General features: G+C 38.0%; 1 protein-coding gene across 2 annotated transcripts in view; it reads right to left on the reverse strand.

Moving 5' to 3' along the window:
- Window positions 1–2923: 2923 nt before the first annotated feature.
- The window catches only part of GABRB3 (gamma-aminobutyric acid type A receptor subunit beta3), a 243031-nt gene continuing 226360 nt past the window's right edge, over window positions 2924–19594 (reverse strand). For both annotated transcript variants that reach the window (XM_060617915.2, XM_060617914.2), the window contains exons 8-9: window positions 13625–13869; window positions 2924–4805 (exon numbers count right to left, since the gene is read on the reverse strand). In XM_060617915.2, coding sequence (XP_060473898.1) covers window positions 4464–4805; window positions 13625–13869 — 587 coding nt within the window. In that variant the 3' untranslated portion in view covers window positions 2924–4463. The remainder of the gene's footprint in view (window positions 4806–13624; window positions 13870–19594) is intronic.

A 19594-nucleotide genomic window follows, 5' to 3' on the forward strand; every position in this document is an offset into this window, starting at 1 on the left:
ATTAATACAAAAAAAGTCATGATTCAGTTGTTCTCAAATGCAGTCAGCTTTGAGCTTATTTCTTTGTACTTTCCACATAATCTAAATGGACATGTACATCTAGAAATAGCTGGAATTAAAATAACCACACCATATCACCAAAAGATAGCCAAGGAAGAAAAAAAAAAAGTCAGCCTTCTTATTTAAGTCAGTTAGTTCTTTTTTAATAAATTTGAATTCATTCATCAACAAGTTTCATATTGTATCTATCACTCAATTTTGCTGTTTTTTTTCATGTCAAATAATACCAAAAAATTACATCAATGTGCTTAAGCAAAATTGGATTTTAGTTTATCTTTACAATGAAATGAAATCCACATGGGAATTGATCATGACAGCAATCGCCTATTCCTACTAGAATAATCCTGTACTTACCTTGAATACACTCACTGACTTGGAAAGTAGAAATATAAGACAAGAATGATAAAACATGTTTATGGGGCTCACCCTAGGGAGAGGCATGTTATTGTAGCCACTCTCTGGGAAGTCACTGTTTACCCAGGTGTCGGGAATTGAGTATTTTGGAAAACATGGCACCTTTCAATGCAGTAGAAGAGGTAATTGATCCAAGGCACACTAGCTAGTGTCCTGGGAAAATTTAGTCCACCTGGACAGCTCTTTGCCCCATGATTCAATGTTACTCTGACTGATGGCTCACATAAGATGAGAGCCGAAGTCATTTCCACGAGTAACAAAATATTTCCCTAATTGATCAATTTTGCTTACATAAAAATGGTCAGAAATATGAACTAGTTTTCAGGTGGAGCATTAAGTAAGGATTATGAGATGGTTTATAATTTCAAGCCAGGAGATTCAAAATTGGACATATTCTCTTTTCAAACACACCACTGTGGGACTAACACCAATGGGGTTATCTACTAGATGCTGAAAATGAACACCTACAGCTGCCAATGTGCCTGTCCCCTTAAAACCAGTCCCAAAAGTGTGTGGCATCACCTCTGGGATTCCTCCTGGGTGAAAATGTTAATTCCAAAGCTGCACAGGGGAAAAGTGCCTTTGACGTAACTGACCAAATATGTCAAAAGTTCTGGATGCTGGCATTAAAAACACATGATATTGCAGATGCACATGTAATCTTCAAACCTAACAGGAATATTATCATGACATACTTCCTAGTTCATTTATGATTCAGGGGGGAAATGCATGTCTCATGATATAGACAGTCCTCTACTGTCCTGGGGTAGGTGAACAAGAATAACGCTTGTTTTCAAGATTTACTCAAGTCTTCTCAGTCTTTCACTGTAGGGATTTATGTAGTAGGGCTCTTGCGTTGTCTCAAGTATATCTAAATATGGGTAATAACCAACTTTCAGAGAAAGATTCTTCAGTACATTTTGAGCCCCTGTGAAGCATTTTGGAAAGACAGGACTACATAGAAAATTAACTTTTTATTATGTTCAGTTGTTGAGAAAGAAATACCATTATATTCCAAATTCGACTTTTCTCTCCTTACTCAAGATGTCTGGACGTGGGTGACAGCCACCTCACATTAATGTCGGAGGTCCAGGTTCAGAATTCATCAATACAGCTTGCACACTGGCTCCAGTAACTACTGTGGAATAATTAGAGGTCATTGAAACAGAACAGAGAACCAAACTCAACTCTCTTCTGTCAGCACAGAGTTCTGCTTCTCAATATTTCTCACAACTTTTAAAAATGGAGAAGCTATAAAATAATTTTATTAGAAGAAAAGTAATTTTCTTCTGAAATGGAGTAAAGCAAACACATACCCAAGGATCTTAAAAAGTTTTTTTTTACAGAATATATGTATGTATTTGTGTGTGTGTGTGTGTGTGTGTGTGTGTGTGTGTGTGTATGTGTGTAGTTACAAACACTATTTATAGTATAGCTATTATGTTAACTTCATCGCAGTGTCTACAAAGTTGTGGATCCCAGTCTTGGTGCCAAATGCATATAAAAAGCTCAAAAGCTATTATGACTATACCATGCAAATTTATGACCAGAAAACCTTGGTAAGTAGACTGCAGCTCTTCTGAGCCCCATAGGGTCTCTTCCTTTGATAATTGGGTACCTCAACTATGCATCAAAAATGTTTTGAATCATTTTTCTCACAGAAAGAATTAATGTCACAGTTCTGAATAGTATAAATTGTACAAGTAAATCGAGCATTGATTGCTTTTGTCCATATTCATTTGCATTTTGGGGTCCCTCTTCTGTATGTGGAGCTTACTCCTTGAATCACTGGATACAGAAAAAGATACCTGAAGTATTGAAAGGGATAAGGTCTTCACAAATGTCTTTTTTCTTTAACATGTTAACAATGATAAGGCCACTTACAAGGTTTTTCCCAATCTATTTAACTTTTAGGATCCCTCATTGTTACCCATGGAAAAAAAAATTGTCAGAGAAAAGCCCAAGACCAGAAATCACTGGCTAATCTCCAGATACAAAATAAAACCAGAGAGCAGTAGGTGGGAGATGTTGTAGAAAGGTCGGAATGAAGGAGGGGTTAAGGTAAAAAACTAGTCATTGCTTCTAGCATGAGATTTTGTGGGTTGTGTTTTACCTGACAGTGGGTCTTGAACTGTGACAGACTTCCACAAATTAAAGATTGTTACCTTTATACCAAAGAAAAATCAAGTAATGGTAAGCTTATGGTGATAGCTCACACCACATGCATCCTCAGGGAAGGTGGTGGCTCTATCTACGTGGAGCAAACTGGTGCCAGCTAGTAGCATATTGGACAAGATTTTGGTCATTGGCTTAGGATAGAACAGAGAAGGTGAGGCATATGTGGCATGTTGGGATAAAGTATTAATTTAGCAGTTCTTTCCTGAATATTTTGCTTTTTTTCTCCAAATGCTTAACCTCACTGTGACATCTGTTTGCACAACTGTAGTCATTTCCATTTATGGAGGCCTGTGATAGAAATATTGTTTACAAAAAATATATCATCTCTTTTTTTTCTTTAGAAAGATCTCATCTAAATAGTAAGTTAAGGTTGCGTCTATGAAACCGGTGCACCTTGTCTTGTTTCTACGAGCTTTAAAAAGTCCAAATACTGATGAGGCTGTGGATCAGAAGGAACCAAAAATGACTGTTTGTTGTTGGGTTGCTCTCCTTTGCCTCAAGAGAACGGTCATGGATTACTGGGTGACGCGTGGTGTATACTGGTCATGTTCCTGCAGCATCCTAGTTAGACTAGGAGTAGTTGGATGTGCTTATGAAATATGTCAGATAAATGAAGGCATGAAGATGTTTCTTGGTTTCTGAAATTGAACAGTAAATGTGTTTTAAGCTTCAATCTTAATTCTAGGTAACAAAAAGTAGTTACATCATGTAAAGGAAAATTATGACATCGCATGCTGCCATGATAGCAAGCATTAAGAAACAAAATATTGGTAAATATACATATATATGCATATTATGCAAATATACTTCATATTAACATACAATGTTATAAGAGTGATTGATAACGTAAAGACAAGGGGGAAAATCATCCTAGATGGTTTTACCTTAGAGTAACAAATAACCTGAGACGTCTATGCTTTCTGTTAGATCAGGCCTAGAAATCCATACAAGATGTGGAGCACATTTTCAGTGATTGAAATGTCAACTAAACATTGCCAAAACATGCCATTGTATTCCCATATGACAGGTAAGCTGAATCCACTCCAAGTGAACAACAACAAAAAAATACACTGTACATTAAGAGTACTTACAATGAGATGCCATCCATTCCTGATGGGTTTTCTAAAGATGGATGTTTCAGACATCAACGTGGGATCTATCTATATTTAAGACAACAGGTGAGCACACACCAGTGGCTCACCTCATCCACTAAACCATTACAGAAAAAGTGTGCCTGATGAAAGCAAACCCCATCACCAAAAAAGCTGAAAAGACTTCGCTTAGTAAACAGAAACAATATGAAGTATGTGACTCATTTTAAACTAGCAATACCACTGAATGAATTTTTGAAGATTAACTAAGTTTTCATTCTGATTTTCAAACTAAAACATCTAACTTATGATAATAAAACACATATTTTGGGATGATGTGTTTCACACCCTCATTCTCAAGGCATAATATTTAGACGATGCTTGTCCCTTTCAATTAAAAAAGAAAAAACTATGACTTTCTTTAATATGCATCCTGTGTTAAATTGTCCATAGCTGCAAAATGTATATATGTATGTGTATTTGTTTTACATACACATGGGTACTTATACCTGTGTGTATAAACATATACACATACATCCTCATATACACGTGTATTTTATATATATGCTGAGAAAGTTCACATATATATACAATTGCGTATGTATATATGTGTGTCTGCTTGTGTGTGTCTGTGTGTGTGTACAGGTATAAAAACTTGACAGGCAGAGTAATATTTCACTCAGTGTTAAATGAAGTCTTTGAAAAATCAAGTACAGTCACTCAGTTAACATAGTACAGCCAGTAAACTAAGTTGAAAAGAGAAAAAGTGAATGGAAACACGATCCTGGACCATCTGTCTATGGCATTCACATCGGTTAGATCAGGAATTTTAATTTTGAGCTGTGAAGACCTCCTCCGTAGATGGGTCTTCTTGTGCGGGATGCTTCTGTCCCCCATGTGTCGCCCATGCCCTTCCCTAGGCATGCTCTGTTTCCTGTACTGGATTCCTGAGTTGTCAAAGGGTCTTGCTGAATTCCTGGCATCACCGACACTGCCTGTGACCTCATTCATTTCATTGTGAACCACCAGTGATGTTAATAGAATATTTCCATGAGCATCCACCTAATTGAAGAAAGTGCACATCGTTAGCTAGCATACCAGTGAATCTAATTTTCATATACAAACACAGTGCAGACTTATGCCATGCAATCACGTCACGTACATTATGAGAAATTGCACATTTGTCAAACCCAGCACTGTTTTTGTGGAAAGTGTCATTTTGGAGGCATAATTACAGTTTAGAGATTTTATTTTCTTGAATTTAAAAATCCTCACTCTATGTGAGAAGGTTAAATAAAGGGGGATTTTTTAAATTGAAATTTCATATTATGGATACATGTCCTTAGTGAAGACAAAATTAGAGTAAAATTCCCTTTCAATATGTTATTTCAGGTATTTTAACTGTTTTTCACAGCTGGGCGCTGGATGTAAACTATACTCTCCCATTCTTTTTTAGAAATTACCTTATCCCCTTTTATGATGGTACAAAACTATTCACATTACTGTGGAGAAACAATCAAATAGTCCTGTGATGAATGGACACTCCTGATGACTTTGATGGGTGTAGATACAGACTGCTACCTAGTATGATCTCTTTGCCCAATCCTGATCCTGACAGGAGGTTTATTTTTTAAGGGCTGTATTTAAGACAGATGAAAGTCCCTCCCACATTGGAGACAAACTTTAAAATAACATTTTATTCTGTACTAAATAAAGCTTCAGACCTTTCTTGATGATATCAATGGTCTGTTTGTTTCTATGAAATTTTCATGGAACATGCCTAAGGCTAGGGGTTGCCAGTGGAGTCCTTTCTTTCTGAGTAGGAAATAATAATCCTTCTCTGAGTAGTGCCAAACCCTCTCAGGACCACATGGCCCATTCCACAGTCCCCTGGGTGTCACTGATCTCTAGCATGCTTGAGGTTTCCCCAGCTATCTTCATTTCTTTGCCTGGAAGTCCATCTTCCTTGTCCTATCTTTGTGGAAAGCCTACCATTTCTTCTAGAGCTAGATTATGCATCTATAGCTACTTCTATGAGGCTTTCACAAAATTAGTCATTTTGTGGAGGAATAATTCATTGACATATTAATTTGCATGTTCCTCTCTTCTGTATACTCCTTAATCTCATTAAAGACATTATGCTAGATGTGAAGGAGGTGAGGTGGGGAGAGAAGACTCCCAATAAGAAGAGGTACTCAGTGTTAAATGAAGTCTGTGCCTGTGCAGAACTTTTAGCAGTACTGAGACCACAGGTGGGGTGACCCCCAGACACCAAGGTAACCCAGACACAGGAAGGGCTGCAAACATCCAGGGGCCACTCAGGCTCTGGCACAAAGGTGCCAAAATAGACTCTGTGATACCTATCCCATGGTTTGGGAGTACCATTCAATTATGGCTAGGGAAGAAGAAGTGTGGTCATCAGGATATCACCCCTTACTCCCCAGACCTTTGAATATATTACTTTACATGTAAAAGGGGCATTTCAAACATTATTTAAGGTTATCAAATTTACAATAGGAAGATTAGCCTGGATTATTCGGGGGGGAGGGACAATCTAATCACATGAGCCCTTAGAGTAGAGGATTTTTGGGGCACCTGGGTGGCTCAGTCAGTTAAATATCAACTTCAGCTCAGGTCATGATCTCACAGTTCATGAATTCAAGCCCCATGTTGGGCTCTGTGCTGACAGCTCAGAGCCTGGAGCCTGCTTCTGATTCTGTGTCTCCCTCTTTTTCTGCCCTTCCCCTGCTCATGCTCTGTTTCTGTCTCTCAAAAATAAATAAACACTAAAAAAAATTAAAAAGTAGAGGATTTTCTCCATCTGGAAACAGAAGGGAAAGAAGATGCAGCAGAAGGTGAGAGCAGAGGGATTTGCAGTGGGAGAAGAATGGGGTTTGCTATTGATAGAAGGCACTGCAGTGAAAGCATAGGAAGAAATGGGGCAGCCTCTAGGAGCAAAGACTGGCCCCAGTTGACAGCCTCATTCCTACAACCACAAGAAACTATGATCAACAACGTGCATGAGTCTGGGGAGAGATCTATCCCCAGAATCTCGAGAAGAGAATATAGCCCCACAGATATCTTGATTTCAACCTCCTGAGACTCTCAGCAGGGAACCCAGCTAAGCCCCACTGAATCCAGACTTCTAACCAACAGAACTGGGTGCTGTTTTAAGTGGCTATGTTTGTAGTAATTTGTTGGGGTAGCAATCAAAACTACTACAGGAAGGAAGAGGGAAGATTTCAGAAGAGAAATGCATTTGAGTTGGGCCTCCAAGAATGAGTAGATATTTTCCAGGCAAAAATCAGAAAAAAAAAAATCACAAGCAAAGGCTTGAAGCATGACTGAAATGTTTTGAGAAAGGCAAACTAGCTAAGTGGGACTGGAGTCTTGGTGAGAATTGGTCCTGGCACATGTTAAGCTCATGGTTGACAGGACAATGGTCATTCTCATTGCTGTCATTACCATCTTCCTAATATAATAAAGAAATATACCTGTTGATAACAGGAATACGCACTAGAGTCAAGCCATTAAGGGTTTCTGCAAGTCACATTAAGGAATTTCAAATTTACCTTCCAGGTAATAAAAAGTAACAGTGATTTCTAGGTGGAAAGATGACAAATTTCTGAACTACAACGCAAGCTTCAAGGTAAAAAGTAAAATACACATTTGAGAGGAGAGGGTAAGGAGACGGACCACTGTTGGAGTGCACCACACTCCTTTCTGTTTCCTTTAGAGCAGTCTCAAGGAGAAATGCCAAGAAGCTGTGAGTAATACTCTCCTCATGCCACTGAAACAAACCCCAGCACTCCCAACATATGCTGTGTCCGCACAGCAGTGGTGCTCTGCCATCGTAACTCATTTCTTTAAATCTTCAGTTAAGAAAGGGAAAAAGGAGTGGAGAGTTGCCTGCCATCCTGTTCCCACCTGGCCTCTTGGCCCCTCTTGAGCTCCATGCAGAAATGCTCATACTGCCCATGCGGGGTATAGGGGGCAGAGGCAATGAGCACAAATTAGCCCAGGCTGCACTATTTTCCTCAGTGATGCCTCTGAACTGAAGGGGGAGCAGTATCACAGTAGGGAGGGACCATGAAGATCCATGGTCTCCTTAGAATGGAAGACAGCTAGCCTGGGGGTGCTTGGAGATGCAAATGGACCACAGGAATACCAGAGCTACTGGGGAGAAGGCCCTTCTAGACCCATTATTGGGGGGAGGGACAGCACTGACAGAACATTAGAGTTCTGTGTTTTGTTTTTTTTTAAATCTAGTAGAGGGAAAAATTTGAATAAGGTTTGTATCTTGAAAGTACCAGGAATGTTAGACCTTTGTAGGAGTTTGGGATATGTGTTCTGTATTTGTTCTTGTTATCTTGCCCTGGAATGGTTAGCAGTAAAATCCTTACAAAAACAAAAACAAAAATCTGTTTGGCTATCTTCAGGATCAGTGAAGCCTCCAGTGGTTTGGGAGACAGTCTCTTATTGTAGGAAGAGAATGTGGTAGGCAAAGCCTAAGAGGCACATTAAGATGTGGCTGAAATAGGAGGGACAACAAAGGAAAGCCCAGTGGGTAGCAGCATGTCTTCTCTGCAAGTAGTCACACTCTAAGAAAGGGGTGATTTGAACCTGCTTAGAAAGCTATAGATAGCTAGATCCAAAGTCAGCAGAGAGGAAAGTGCATAGAGTTAGCTGAGCTGGGCTTTATATGAAGGTTTCAAAGAAGGGTTCTAGAAGAGGGAACCCTTTTAGTAATCTTTATCTCTCTCTAGCACCTTCCATAGTGCTTTTTGCCACACAGGAGAGAACAGGATGATGAATGAACTGCCTGGCTCACTCAGGGTGTATTTTTCTAGAACGGGAGTCAGTCAGGGTGATCCTGGTTTTTTTTTTTTTTTTCAGTGTATTTTAATACTGAACTGAATAGGTGTGATATCCTACCAAATACCTGACTTTGAATTATGACAGAAAATATATTAAGTTATCACTTAAACAGATTTAACAAACTGAGATTATTTATCAGATTATCTCAATTAGAGTTTGTTTAAATACTCAACATTTTAAATACAACTTCTTACATAGTAAGCTGATGTATTTAAAACAAAATTTATCTAAAGGTGAGTCACAGAATAACCAAAGGTGGAAGATGCTTCCCTTTTTTAAAATATTCATGTGGAATTTATACTTTTCGATAATAATATATGATTTACTATATGTTAACTAGAATTTCAGAGGGCTGAAATTATTTTCCTAAAGGTAGGAAAACAGAAAACATTATTTAACTCTAAAAGATGTTCTCTCCATTTTACATAATATTTTAAATACAACAAAACCATGAGATAAAAAGGCCAGTGGTCTACTTAGGAAGGTGGATGCCTCACTGGAGACATGCACATGAAGAGTCCAGACTCTTGGGATCATTTATGCAAAGATCTACTCTATATTTGCTCTATACCATGTCCTGTGCTAGTTGAGACACCCTAATAGGTGGACAAAAAATATTCTTACCCTTAAGGCGTCTACCAGGTGAGAGTCTCAAATAATCAACAAGCACATTTTTAAAGAATACTACATAATGAACTTTAAACACATTTTTAAATAATTGCCAACAATACAGTCTCTTTTTAGTTACAAAAAATGCCATATGAAAAGCTCCTTTTATCAAAATTTAGGAGATTATAAATAATGACTTTGTAGAATGAAATACCAAATAAAGATGAATATTTTCTTAAAGGAAGGGAGGGGAGTATTTTGTGACATGATAATTCTAATGAGTGTTGATGGTTCTAATGACTCAGCTTCACCTGGCTTTTAAAAGATACATTTATGAAACATCTCTTCTCCTCACGTTAGAAAAGTGAAAAAACACACCACAGCAGCAGAACCAAATTAATGACAAATATCACCCATTTATGAACACATATTCCATTGAGCATTTACTATGTCTGAGCCATGGTGTGAATATTTTGGTAGATGCAAAGAAGCAAATGCTGTTTAGTAGAGAAGACATGGTGGCCACATGAAATGTGACATGCCATTTCACAAGTACAGAGCATGTCATGGAAGTTGGGAGAACAGGGACAAAACCAACTTCTAGAAGAGGGGAGTGACAGAGGCAGGATGGAAACAAGTAGTAGAAAAAAATCAGGGACAATGTCATGGAGAAGAGTCAGTCATGAAGGAGGGAAAGATGTGAAGAAGAAAGGGATTCTGGAAGAGGGAATCCAAGGCAAAGAGATAATAATGTGCAGAGTGATTTTGGAAGGCACCCAGCGAGAGTGGAGAAAACACAAGAAATAAGGTCAACTGAATGTTGAGTTGATTTTTCATGATTTCATGACAAATTTATATGAATTGATATCCTGTCTTTTCAAGTCCCTTGTGACCAGTCCTGTGCATTTGTGAAAGGACTTCATGAGGTAAGAGATCTAAGCCTGTGCCCTTGACTCTAGTGAAGGAAATCTACCTTGAAGGAAGCCAAATCCAATATCATCAATAATTTACAAAATTAGAGTGCTCTTGAGTGCTTTGAAGAATTATGGCTAACTTGCAGCTGTTTCAAGACACAACTCATATGAGGTAGGTCTCAAGAATCAATACTATTTTTCATTATTTCTCTTTCAGAGTGGGTGAACACTTGTCACAGAAACAATAATGTTGAAAGTAACTTGAACGTATACTGAATAATAAGAGCTTAGTGTAAATTAGTTTGGATGTTTTTGACTTATAGTTTTATATTTGCATAATTTATATTTAAAGTAAACCAATGTGTAGAACATTTCCAACAAAATTACTAGAAGATTTTTTTTTCTAAAAGAATTAAAGAGTTATTAAAATGTGTTAAATCTTGGAAACCAAGCATTTAAAACAAATAGTTCCCAAAAAGATGTTAATCTTTTTCTATCATCTAAAATTTAAATCTCAAAACAGATGTAAGTTGTGAGTGAAACACAAGACTAAAATGTCCTATCTAGAATGACAGATGATGACTTGCATTTTTTTAAAGCATTTCATGAATACTCCATATTTTGAAGAGTTTGTCTGGTGTATAAGATAATTAGAATCATTGATTTCAACATAGTTTTTCTTCTTGTTTATAACCTTGACAGGCACAAATATTCAAAGGTGAAAAACATCTCATGCAGAATATATCACAGAGGGATTTTCATTTGTTTCTAGAATCTGTCACCAAATTGGCATATTATTGATATTCATTCTTTAATTACCTTCATGCTTCTATATAAGTAAAATACTGTAATTTTAGAAAAATAAAAAAAGTATTTGTCATTTGAGGAAAGAAATCTTGCTCTGTAGTAAGAGGAATGATGTCAAGTCTACAGCTCTGATAACTTGGCAGGAATTCAGGCTTTCTGCCACTTCATGAAATTCAAATACCAATTGGTCAACTTGCAAAATATCCAAGGCTAGTAACCATAATACCTACATCACAACCAAAGACTAACTCTTGAGTATAGAAACAATTCAGGAAAGAAAGGAGGTTAAGCACAAATAAATTAAGTTCACAATTTACATTGCACCACTGATCTGAGGAGAAACTAAGTGAATACATGAACATTTTGAGCATTCATGAATCAACCACTAAGTTAAAATAGTGTACAACCACTGAATATAAGGAAAATCTACTCATGGTTTATATTAAGGACAAAAACACCATCATCCCAAGGAAAGCCATTGGTGGCACAGATCCCTCCTTGGTGACCTACAGAATTCCTAAGGGTACTTCCCTGACATCCCTTACAAGACAGAACGACAATGCCAGTGCAAGTTCCTGTGGTCAGCCCAGTGTCCTCTTTCAGTCCAAGGAAAGGTACAGCCTTTGGACCCTTAGGGCTCCCATTTATAACACAGAGGGCGTTCCCTGGGCTGTTGATGGCCACATTAGCAAGCAATCCTGAGAGATACTACTGAAAGTGAATAAATGAATAACTATAATTACAAATAACTCTTGAAAGTGTTGGCCAGTACATAGAGCTATTTCTGCTTTGCATGAAGTTTATGATTCTTTTCTCACTTTCCCTTAAGTTATCCACATCACATGATATAAGCTTTTTGGGATATTCACTTTCATCTAAAAATTATCACTAAATTCTTAGGTGTTGTCAGCAAGAATTTTTAATGCTTGCCTTTAAGAACATGAAATATGCATTTAAAACTAGTACCCGTGCATTTGTATGCCAACTTGAAACCTTAACAGCTGATCTACAATCATAGATTTTTAAAAATATGAACATGTAAAGATTTTAAAAAAGCTTCTGGGAAAACAAATTTTTAGAAAAACAATAAAAATGGTCTTATGAATAAAACAAAATTTTCCTCTGCATCTGATTTATATCATCATATCCAACATATAATATTTTTTACATTCTGCTATTTCTCTCTGTGGATGTTAGAGGTATTTTTGTTTTAAATTTTAAGCTTCACACTCAAAAAGGTATTTCTGTAGCACAACAATTTGACGTGTTGGTTTGTTCTAAACCATCTCATTTAGAAGAAAGAAACAAATTTATAATCTGTTTAAATTATGAGGGAATTTGGAAAACAGCATTGCATGTGTATGTGTGTCTGTATATCTGTGTGATGGAAACAATAATGATGTGATGAATCCCAGTTTCCTTGGAAACAGCATGACCAAAGCATATTGTGTATTCATAGTAAGATGCAGACTTATTTAGAAACGTAACAGTGTGATACTAAGTATATTTTCCAGTAAGAAGTTCAGGATAATTTTGCTTATGGAAGCCTGAGTTTTTTCACAGATCCTGGGTTTCTCTGACCAACCTTATTTATATTTTGCTGAAATGACGGGAGCCATTTACATTCATTTAACTGCCTCTATTCATTCATAAATGTTTGTGAACCTATTCTGGGCCACCAGTGAGCTATGGACACAGCAAATACTCCAAAGAGCTGCTGTATTCCTCTGAGAAACAGACCCATTATGCACTAAGAACCTGTAAAAAGCAAGGAAACACCACAGACTTGAGAAATGACTAAGTTCAGCAAGAAGAATTAAATAATAAAGAAATGCAGAAGCAAGCCCAGCATGTAAACAAGGAGAAATATATTTTTGAGAACTTGATGGGATGCAAGAGGTAGAAAGATAAAGACAAAAATTATATAGAAATGATAATGTACTTTCTTCAAAGTACTGTTTATAATTGCAATGACATACTGTTTTTATTAAAAAAATAAGCTGAAATGACATGTAATTACAAAGTTACTTTGTAACTGGAAGGATGTAAACACTGAGCTGAGCTGGAGGGGGTGGACATTATTTATGATCTTTCTTGGAGTATACTGCCCAAGGCTTCCTAAAGCAATGTGCCCTCCTTGGCTACTGCTATCTGGGTTTGCCAGGCTCTGGCTTTTGTGAACACACTGACAGGGGAGGACCAGTGCAGATGGAGGAGAGCCCTTGGAAGAGCATGGCTCCTACCTTACACTAAGGACCTTGAACTAGGACCTAAGCCAGACAGAGATGAGAGAGGGGCCTGCCCACACTGTAAAAGAACAGTGGCATGGTGGATAATCAAATTTGTAATTTTATCACTAAAGGAATAAGGCAACATTTAGGAAAAATGCTATTGCCTGTCAGGTTCAGGCTACCACTCCACATGGTATTCACATGTTCTGTTCTTTTTGCAGAGAACTAGAAGCATATGGCTTCTCTAGCTTTTTTACTAATTTTGGTTTTATATAAAACTCAGTGACTTGCAGGAGCAACATTTCAGGTCATAAACAACAAGCCACACAATTCCTATTTAAGGGTCATATAAGTAACTGTAGTTAGACAGATGAGCGGTAGGGGGCAAGGTGGGTCTGTGATAGGCATGATTGGTGAGTGGTCAAGCTGGCAGAGGGCCTACCTGGTTGCTTTCACTCTTGGAACGGTCATTCTTCGCCTTGGCTGTCTTTTCTGCAAGCTTCTTCTGCCTTTGAGGGCCTCTTCCAAAGAAAATGTAGTTGACAAAGGCATACTCCAGAAGGGCCAGAAACACAAAGACAAAGCAGCCCATGAGGTACATGTCAATGGCTTTGACGTAGGGGATTTTGGGCAATGTCTCCCGGAGGTGTGTGTTGATGGTTGTCATTGTCAGCACGGTAGTGATCCCTACAAAAGAAACAGAAGTGTGAGAGGCTGCAAATTTGCTGCTCCATTCCTGACTTTTCACTTTTGTATTTTCTCAAACAGCTTGAAATAGTTGGAGATATTAGCTTGAATATTATTGGACAATCAGCAAAAGAGCATGAAACATGTCATGTGGGCAGCAGGTCAGGTCAAGAAGCTGACACCTCTATTCCCTCACAGGGCACTACCACATGGTACTTGGCCCATAGATAGAGGGAATTCAGGGTATACAGAGAGTTGTGTAGACAGCAAAAGATAATGTGCTTTTTATGAAAGATGGAAAAAAAATGAAAATGAAACCAGAAATTAACATAAAATTCTCTCAGTGTCTGAATGAGCTTTCAAGAAGAATGAATCTATGATGAATCAAGGACAAGGGTCATCTATGGCCATTAGTGAAGTCACAGGGGCCTACCTGTCAGAAGAAAACAATTCTTACTATAATGCTTTTTAAAAGGGGGGGATGGGGCAATGATTTTCAAAACTGTTAATGAACATGATCCAGTCCTGAGCTCAAAAAGAAAGGAGTATTTCAGGGAAGCTCCTGAGGGGAGATTAGCTCACAGTATTTTCCTCCTTAACTAAGAATCTATATAAGCTTCTCAGAACATTCTTGGTGAAATCAAGGTATAATGATTGTATTCAAAGTGTTGAATCTTGCCATACTCTGGAGCAAGACAGATCCTCATCACTCCTTTTTTATGTCATTATGTTGACTTCTCTACATAGTAGCATGTGAATGATCTCAGTTTTTGCCCAACAGAGCCAAGTCCAGTCTCCAAAACATATAAGGACCATATTTTGCAATTCTCCCATAGCAATGGACATGTTTTTCTCTACAAAGAGTTCATATGGATAATTTGAAGCCGTAGAGAGGAGGGGACATGTCAGTTAGTGACAAAACCAGAGTTTGTTGAACACAGTGAAGCCACACATGCAAGAAAGATATGGATTGCTTGTTTCTTAGTGGGACAGTAACTATTACAGCTGACTTGCTCTCTCTTACTAAGAAGTCTCAAGGAAGAAAGATATCTCCAAAGTGCTCTTATCTACCTATTTAACTGGTGCCACTGAATGAGATACCCCCTGTGTCTTCTAGGACCCAATGGAAACACTTCTTCCTCATTGCTATGTCATGCCTTCCCTCAAAAAGGAGACTTTTGAAAGTAAAGCTTTAGCCATGGTCCTTCAGCCACAGTAACCTGAAAAACAGATGTCACTGAGGCCAGGGGACAGTGCAGGCCAGAGAGGTCAGTGTTCCTAAGATACACGGCAGAGCCCAGACCACCTCTACATATGATTCTGCCCAAAGGCATCTGAGTCCGCAGATCCTCACCCAACTCTCCAGTGTAGGGTTTGTATTCGTTAAGAACCTTAGTTTGATGCCCTCTAGATTTCCATCCTATTGTTGGAGGTAGGCATCCTCATCCTGTGTATCCCACACAGAGAACCTCCTGACCACAGATCTCCTCTTGCTCAGGACCATCTGGAAAGCAGGGAATAAAGCCTGATCTTCTGTCACTAGCATGTGCTTTCCTTCCACCCATCTCTAAACTGCTATTAAAAGTAGAGGAGGGAATTGAGGCACTGAAAACTATTTTTATATATAACTGCAAATCATGATAGCTTATGTAATACATGGAAATTGAATATGTCAGAATATTTTAAGATTACCCTTTAAAGTACCATCATGTGTACCTAGGGACTTTTAAAATTTGAAAATGGCAATGGAATGATTACAGTTTACAAATAAATGTGAAAACACCATGCAAACTCTCTGAAATTAGGTGTTCTCATCATTATTCAAAAATTTTGTAATGTTGCTGCCATAATTTTTTTCCTTTCAAATGTATTTGGAAAGCTTGAATGCTTTGGTTTAGTCATTGCTTTGGTTCTCCAGTTGACTATTCTGAATGGACATGTATGACCCTGGCCTTAGTGGACATCCCAGGAATGGGCTGAAAGAACACAGGGATAAGAAGACCCAGCACATGTCACAGGCACTCAGCCAGGTAAAAGTGGCCCCTGAAAAATGGGAGAGGGCCCTGGCTCGGGCCCATTATCTCAGGGTCAAGGAGTCCCTTAACAGTACAGTTTTGGGGTGAGTGCTCTGTTTGGGCTCTGATTAGCTCTTAGCTTAAAAGGCCAATGTGTTTACTAATTCTTTGTATCATTTTACTTCCTATCTAGATATTGTGGATGATGGTGGACTGTAGGGATTCACAGACCTGGATGGTACAGCCACATGGCCCCAAAAGCCTAGCTCTGCCACTTCCCAGCAGCATGACCTGAGCCTTGATGGGTCCACACCATTGTTTAGAACTGTTGTGAAGTCTAAATACAATGCCTGAAAATCATTTGGTGATATGTTAATAAATGGTAACTGGCATTGTTAACACTGACAATAACAAATAGTCATATTTATTATTACCATTACAGGGAAAGAAATTATTCAGTAGCTTCTGGTTTCCTGGCAAGTACCCACAGCCACAGCCTTGCTTTGAACTTCTGTCCTTTGTCCTTGAATGGACCCATCCAACTGCAGTACAGGAGATAACTGAATGATTCTTTCCATATTCTTTTACATTTATCAAGTTGTTCAGTCTTTACACTAATCGTTAGCCTCAAATTATTTCTCATTTAGATTATGCTAAGAAAATACTGTATTTGAAAAGATGCATTTATAAAATGACTATGAAATAAAAATATAATTTGCATCATTTAATCAAAAGATATTTTCTTTCTCTTCTTTGTGATAAAAATAGTGTGGCCTAAATTATTTTAGTATAAATTTTTACTTTTTTTTTCTTTTTTTTTAAATTTTTTTTTCAACGTTTATTTTATTTTTGGGACAGAGAGAGACAGAGCATGAACGGGGGAGGGACAGAGAGAGAGGGAGACACAGAATCGGAAACAGGCTCCAGGCTCCGAGCCATCAGCCCAGAGCCCGACGCGGGGCTCGAACTCACGGACCGTGAGATCGTGACCTGGCTGAAGTTGGACGCTTAACCGACTGCGCCACCCAGGCGCCCCTAAATTTTTACTTTTAAAAGGACAAGTACTATTATTCAGTGATAAGTGGACCTCAGGATTTTGAGGAAGACCATTTAATTACAACTCCCAAATTTGCAGTCTGAATGCTTGTAACACTAACAGTTCAACAGATCAGACAGTCAGCCCCTGGTCAGAAGAAGCATAAAATCCTGAAGCATACAGAGCAGCAGTGCAACACAGCTTTCTGAAGGACCAACATTTCCCTTCTCAGTAGAGAGACAACCCTAGACAACTGTAGGTCCAAGAATCCTGAGCCAGAGCCATGGATATCTTTGCTCAAAACCCCTTTGCACAGACCTGTACCTCTAAGACCTCACTTAGAAATGAGGCACATTCATCATGGTGCAATCATTTAGGATGCTGGTAACAGCACTCAAGGCATTTCAAAAGGTATGGAACAGGACAAGACAGGTAGAATGGGGTGGGAAGAGGATTTCTCCAATTAACTGCCTGCCCCCATACCATGGCCATATATTCTTAAAGAGGAACTAGAGCACATAGCATTTTAATGATTTTGAGGGATCCCTCAATAATAATAATAATTAATAATAATCTTTGCTTAGCTTTATTTTTTATTTTTAATCCTTGTGTTTACAATGTAATAGACAAAATTACTCCTGTGTGTACTGTCTACTGACACCATAGGGATCACCTGTAGCGGTTAAGGGAGAGAACTGGAGTCAGACTAACTGCATTACAATTTTTATTCTCACATTTAATATTATATGATGTTGTACAAGTTATGTACCTGCTCCATACCTAGTTTTTCTGCTCTGTAAAATGGGAGCAATAACATTGCTTACTGTGCTATGGATGTTCTGTAGAATAGATAAGGCAACCCCATTAATGTCCTTGCAAAGAACCTGGCACCTGAGTATTTGGTAAAGTTCAGCCTTGATTATTGTGTTGTCATTCAGTGTTCATGATCCTATGATATACTTTTCCTTAAGTTATTGAAGGTAACCAGGTGACATTTCCCAATCCCTGCAGATCCAAGCTCAGAGACCCTGTTCTATGTAGGCAGAAGGTGGGACAGATGGAGTGAACACACTGGTATTCTACTTTGAGATCTGGACTTGGACTTTTATCTGCTCAGATGCTGTGGCCTTAAGGTCACAGCTGCCTTCAAGACCCCCAGGCCTCAGGTTCACCTTGACACTGGCAAATGCCCATTCATTTCTGTCTCTGTGCCCACATCTGCCTCCCAGACTTGTGACTTTGGTCAGAATCTGGAGCTCCTCCAGTGGTGAAGCCTTAGCAACTCCTGGCAGACCATTCCTTTGTCTTAGCAAAGCCATAACAGGATGATTTAGGTTTATAATAATAATGCTGTGTTGTTAGAAAAGGTGGAATCTACTTTCACATACTGTAATAAGGTTGGGTTGACTACAACTCACTTCAGATAGAGTATCTGTTTAATATTGTGGAAGTCAGTATTTTACAATTAAGGAGCTATAGAATTTATATATCTATAAACTTTAGAAATTCACATTTTCAGCTCACCTCACTCATATTGATGTCAGATAATTACAGTTCTTTGGTACTCATATTTCTCTTGTTATTTCAATAATGACAAATTCTCCAAGGCTGATTCACTGTGAAACTCATGAAGCTTCAGCTTCAGGTCTCCAATTGCATAAGCCTCTCCAGGCTTGGGGCAGGATCCTAGATATTTTATATTTGTCTATTTTATATTCTTTTTCTTAAAGAGAGACCCTGAAAATGTATAAGCTAACAGATCTGCAAAATGTAGATCTGACTGTCCAAAATCATTGCAGGTCTGGTTTTTCCAGGTGAGATGAAGAGAAAATACTTTAACAAAGAGTAATCTGGTAACATTAAAAAAAAGAAGAAGAAGAAGGGCAAAACCTTCATAAAGGACTTATGTTACAGGGTAACCTCTGCAGGCTGTAGAAAAATCCTACAGATTTTTAGGATTTAGGGATGTTTTTCTCACCATTCCCATTAAACATACATAATAATTAATATGGCACTTTTAGTTTTTTGATAGTTTCTTCTTCTCAAAGCAATTTGTTATTCAATGAACACCTTTAGGAATAGCTACCTAATTTCCTATGTATTAATCTATTCATGAATGTAACTCTGCAAGTTACATTCTAAACTAGACATCTACATACACACATGTACACACATTTTCCCAGGGAAAAAGATGTCATTCAACTTGAAGTCCTGGAAAAAGATGGTAAACAAAATCAGGAAGAAAGAGGGATAACTGGAACCCTGAAATATTATGGCTTTCTGTAAGCTAATTTACCAACAAATGCATTGATAATTATTTTCCATCTATTTGTAAAAGTATTAGCAATAATTTTGCTTTCAGGAATTGAATTCAATCCTACCAGAGGAGGGATGGACTGGATAATTGCTCTTCAGCCCTATACTCAACTAAAATATGTTTAAATGATAAACAAACAAACAAACAAACAAACAAATAATATATAGTATTCTTTTAATAATCTAAACATATAACAAATGATATAGGAACCTGTAAAATACCTTGCATATCAGCTAACAATCCAATTGCCAAATGACCAGTGGCCAGTACAGATCACTAGAGCTCCAAATAATCACTCAGAATCTAATCACATATTTTAATGTTCATTAAATTATGTAATTCCAATTACATGCTATA

The sequence above is a fragment of the Panthera onca genome, chromosome B3 (assembly GCF_046562875.1).
Source record: "Panthera onca isolate mPanOnc1 chromosome B3, mPanOnc1 haplotype 2, whole genome shotgun sequence".
In the NCBI taxonomy this organism is placed as follows: Eukaryota; Metazoa; Chordata; class Mammalia; order Carnivora; family Felidae; genus Panthera; species Panthera onca.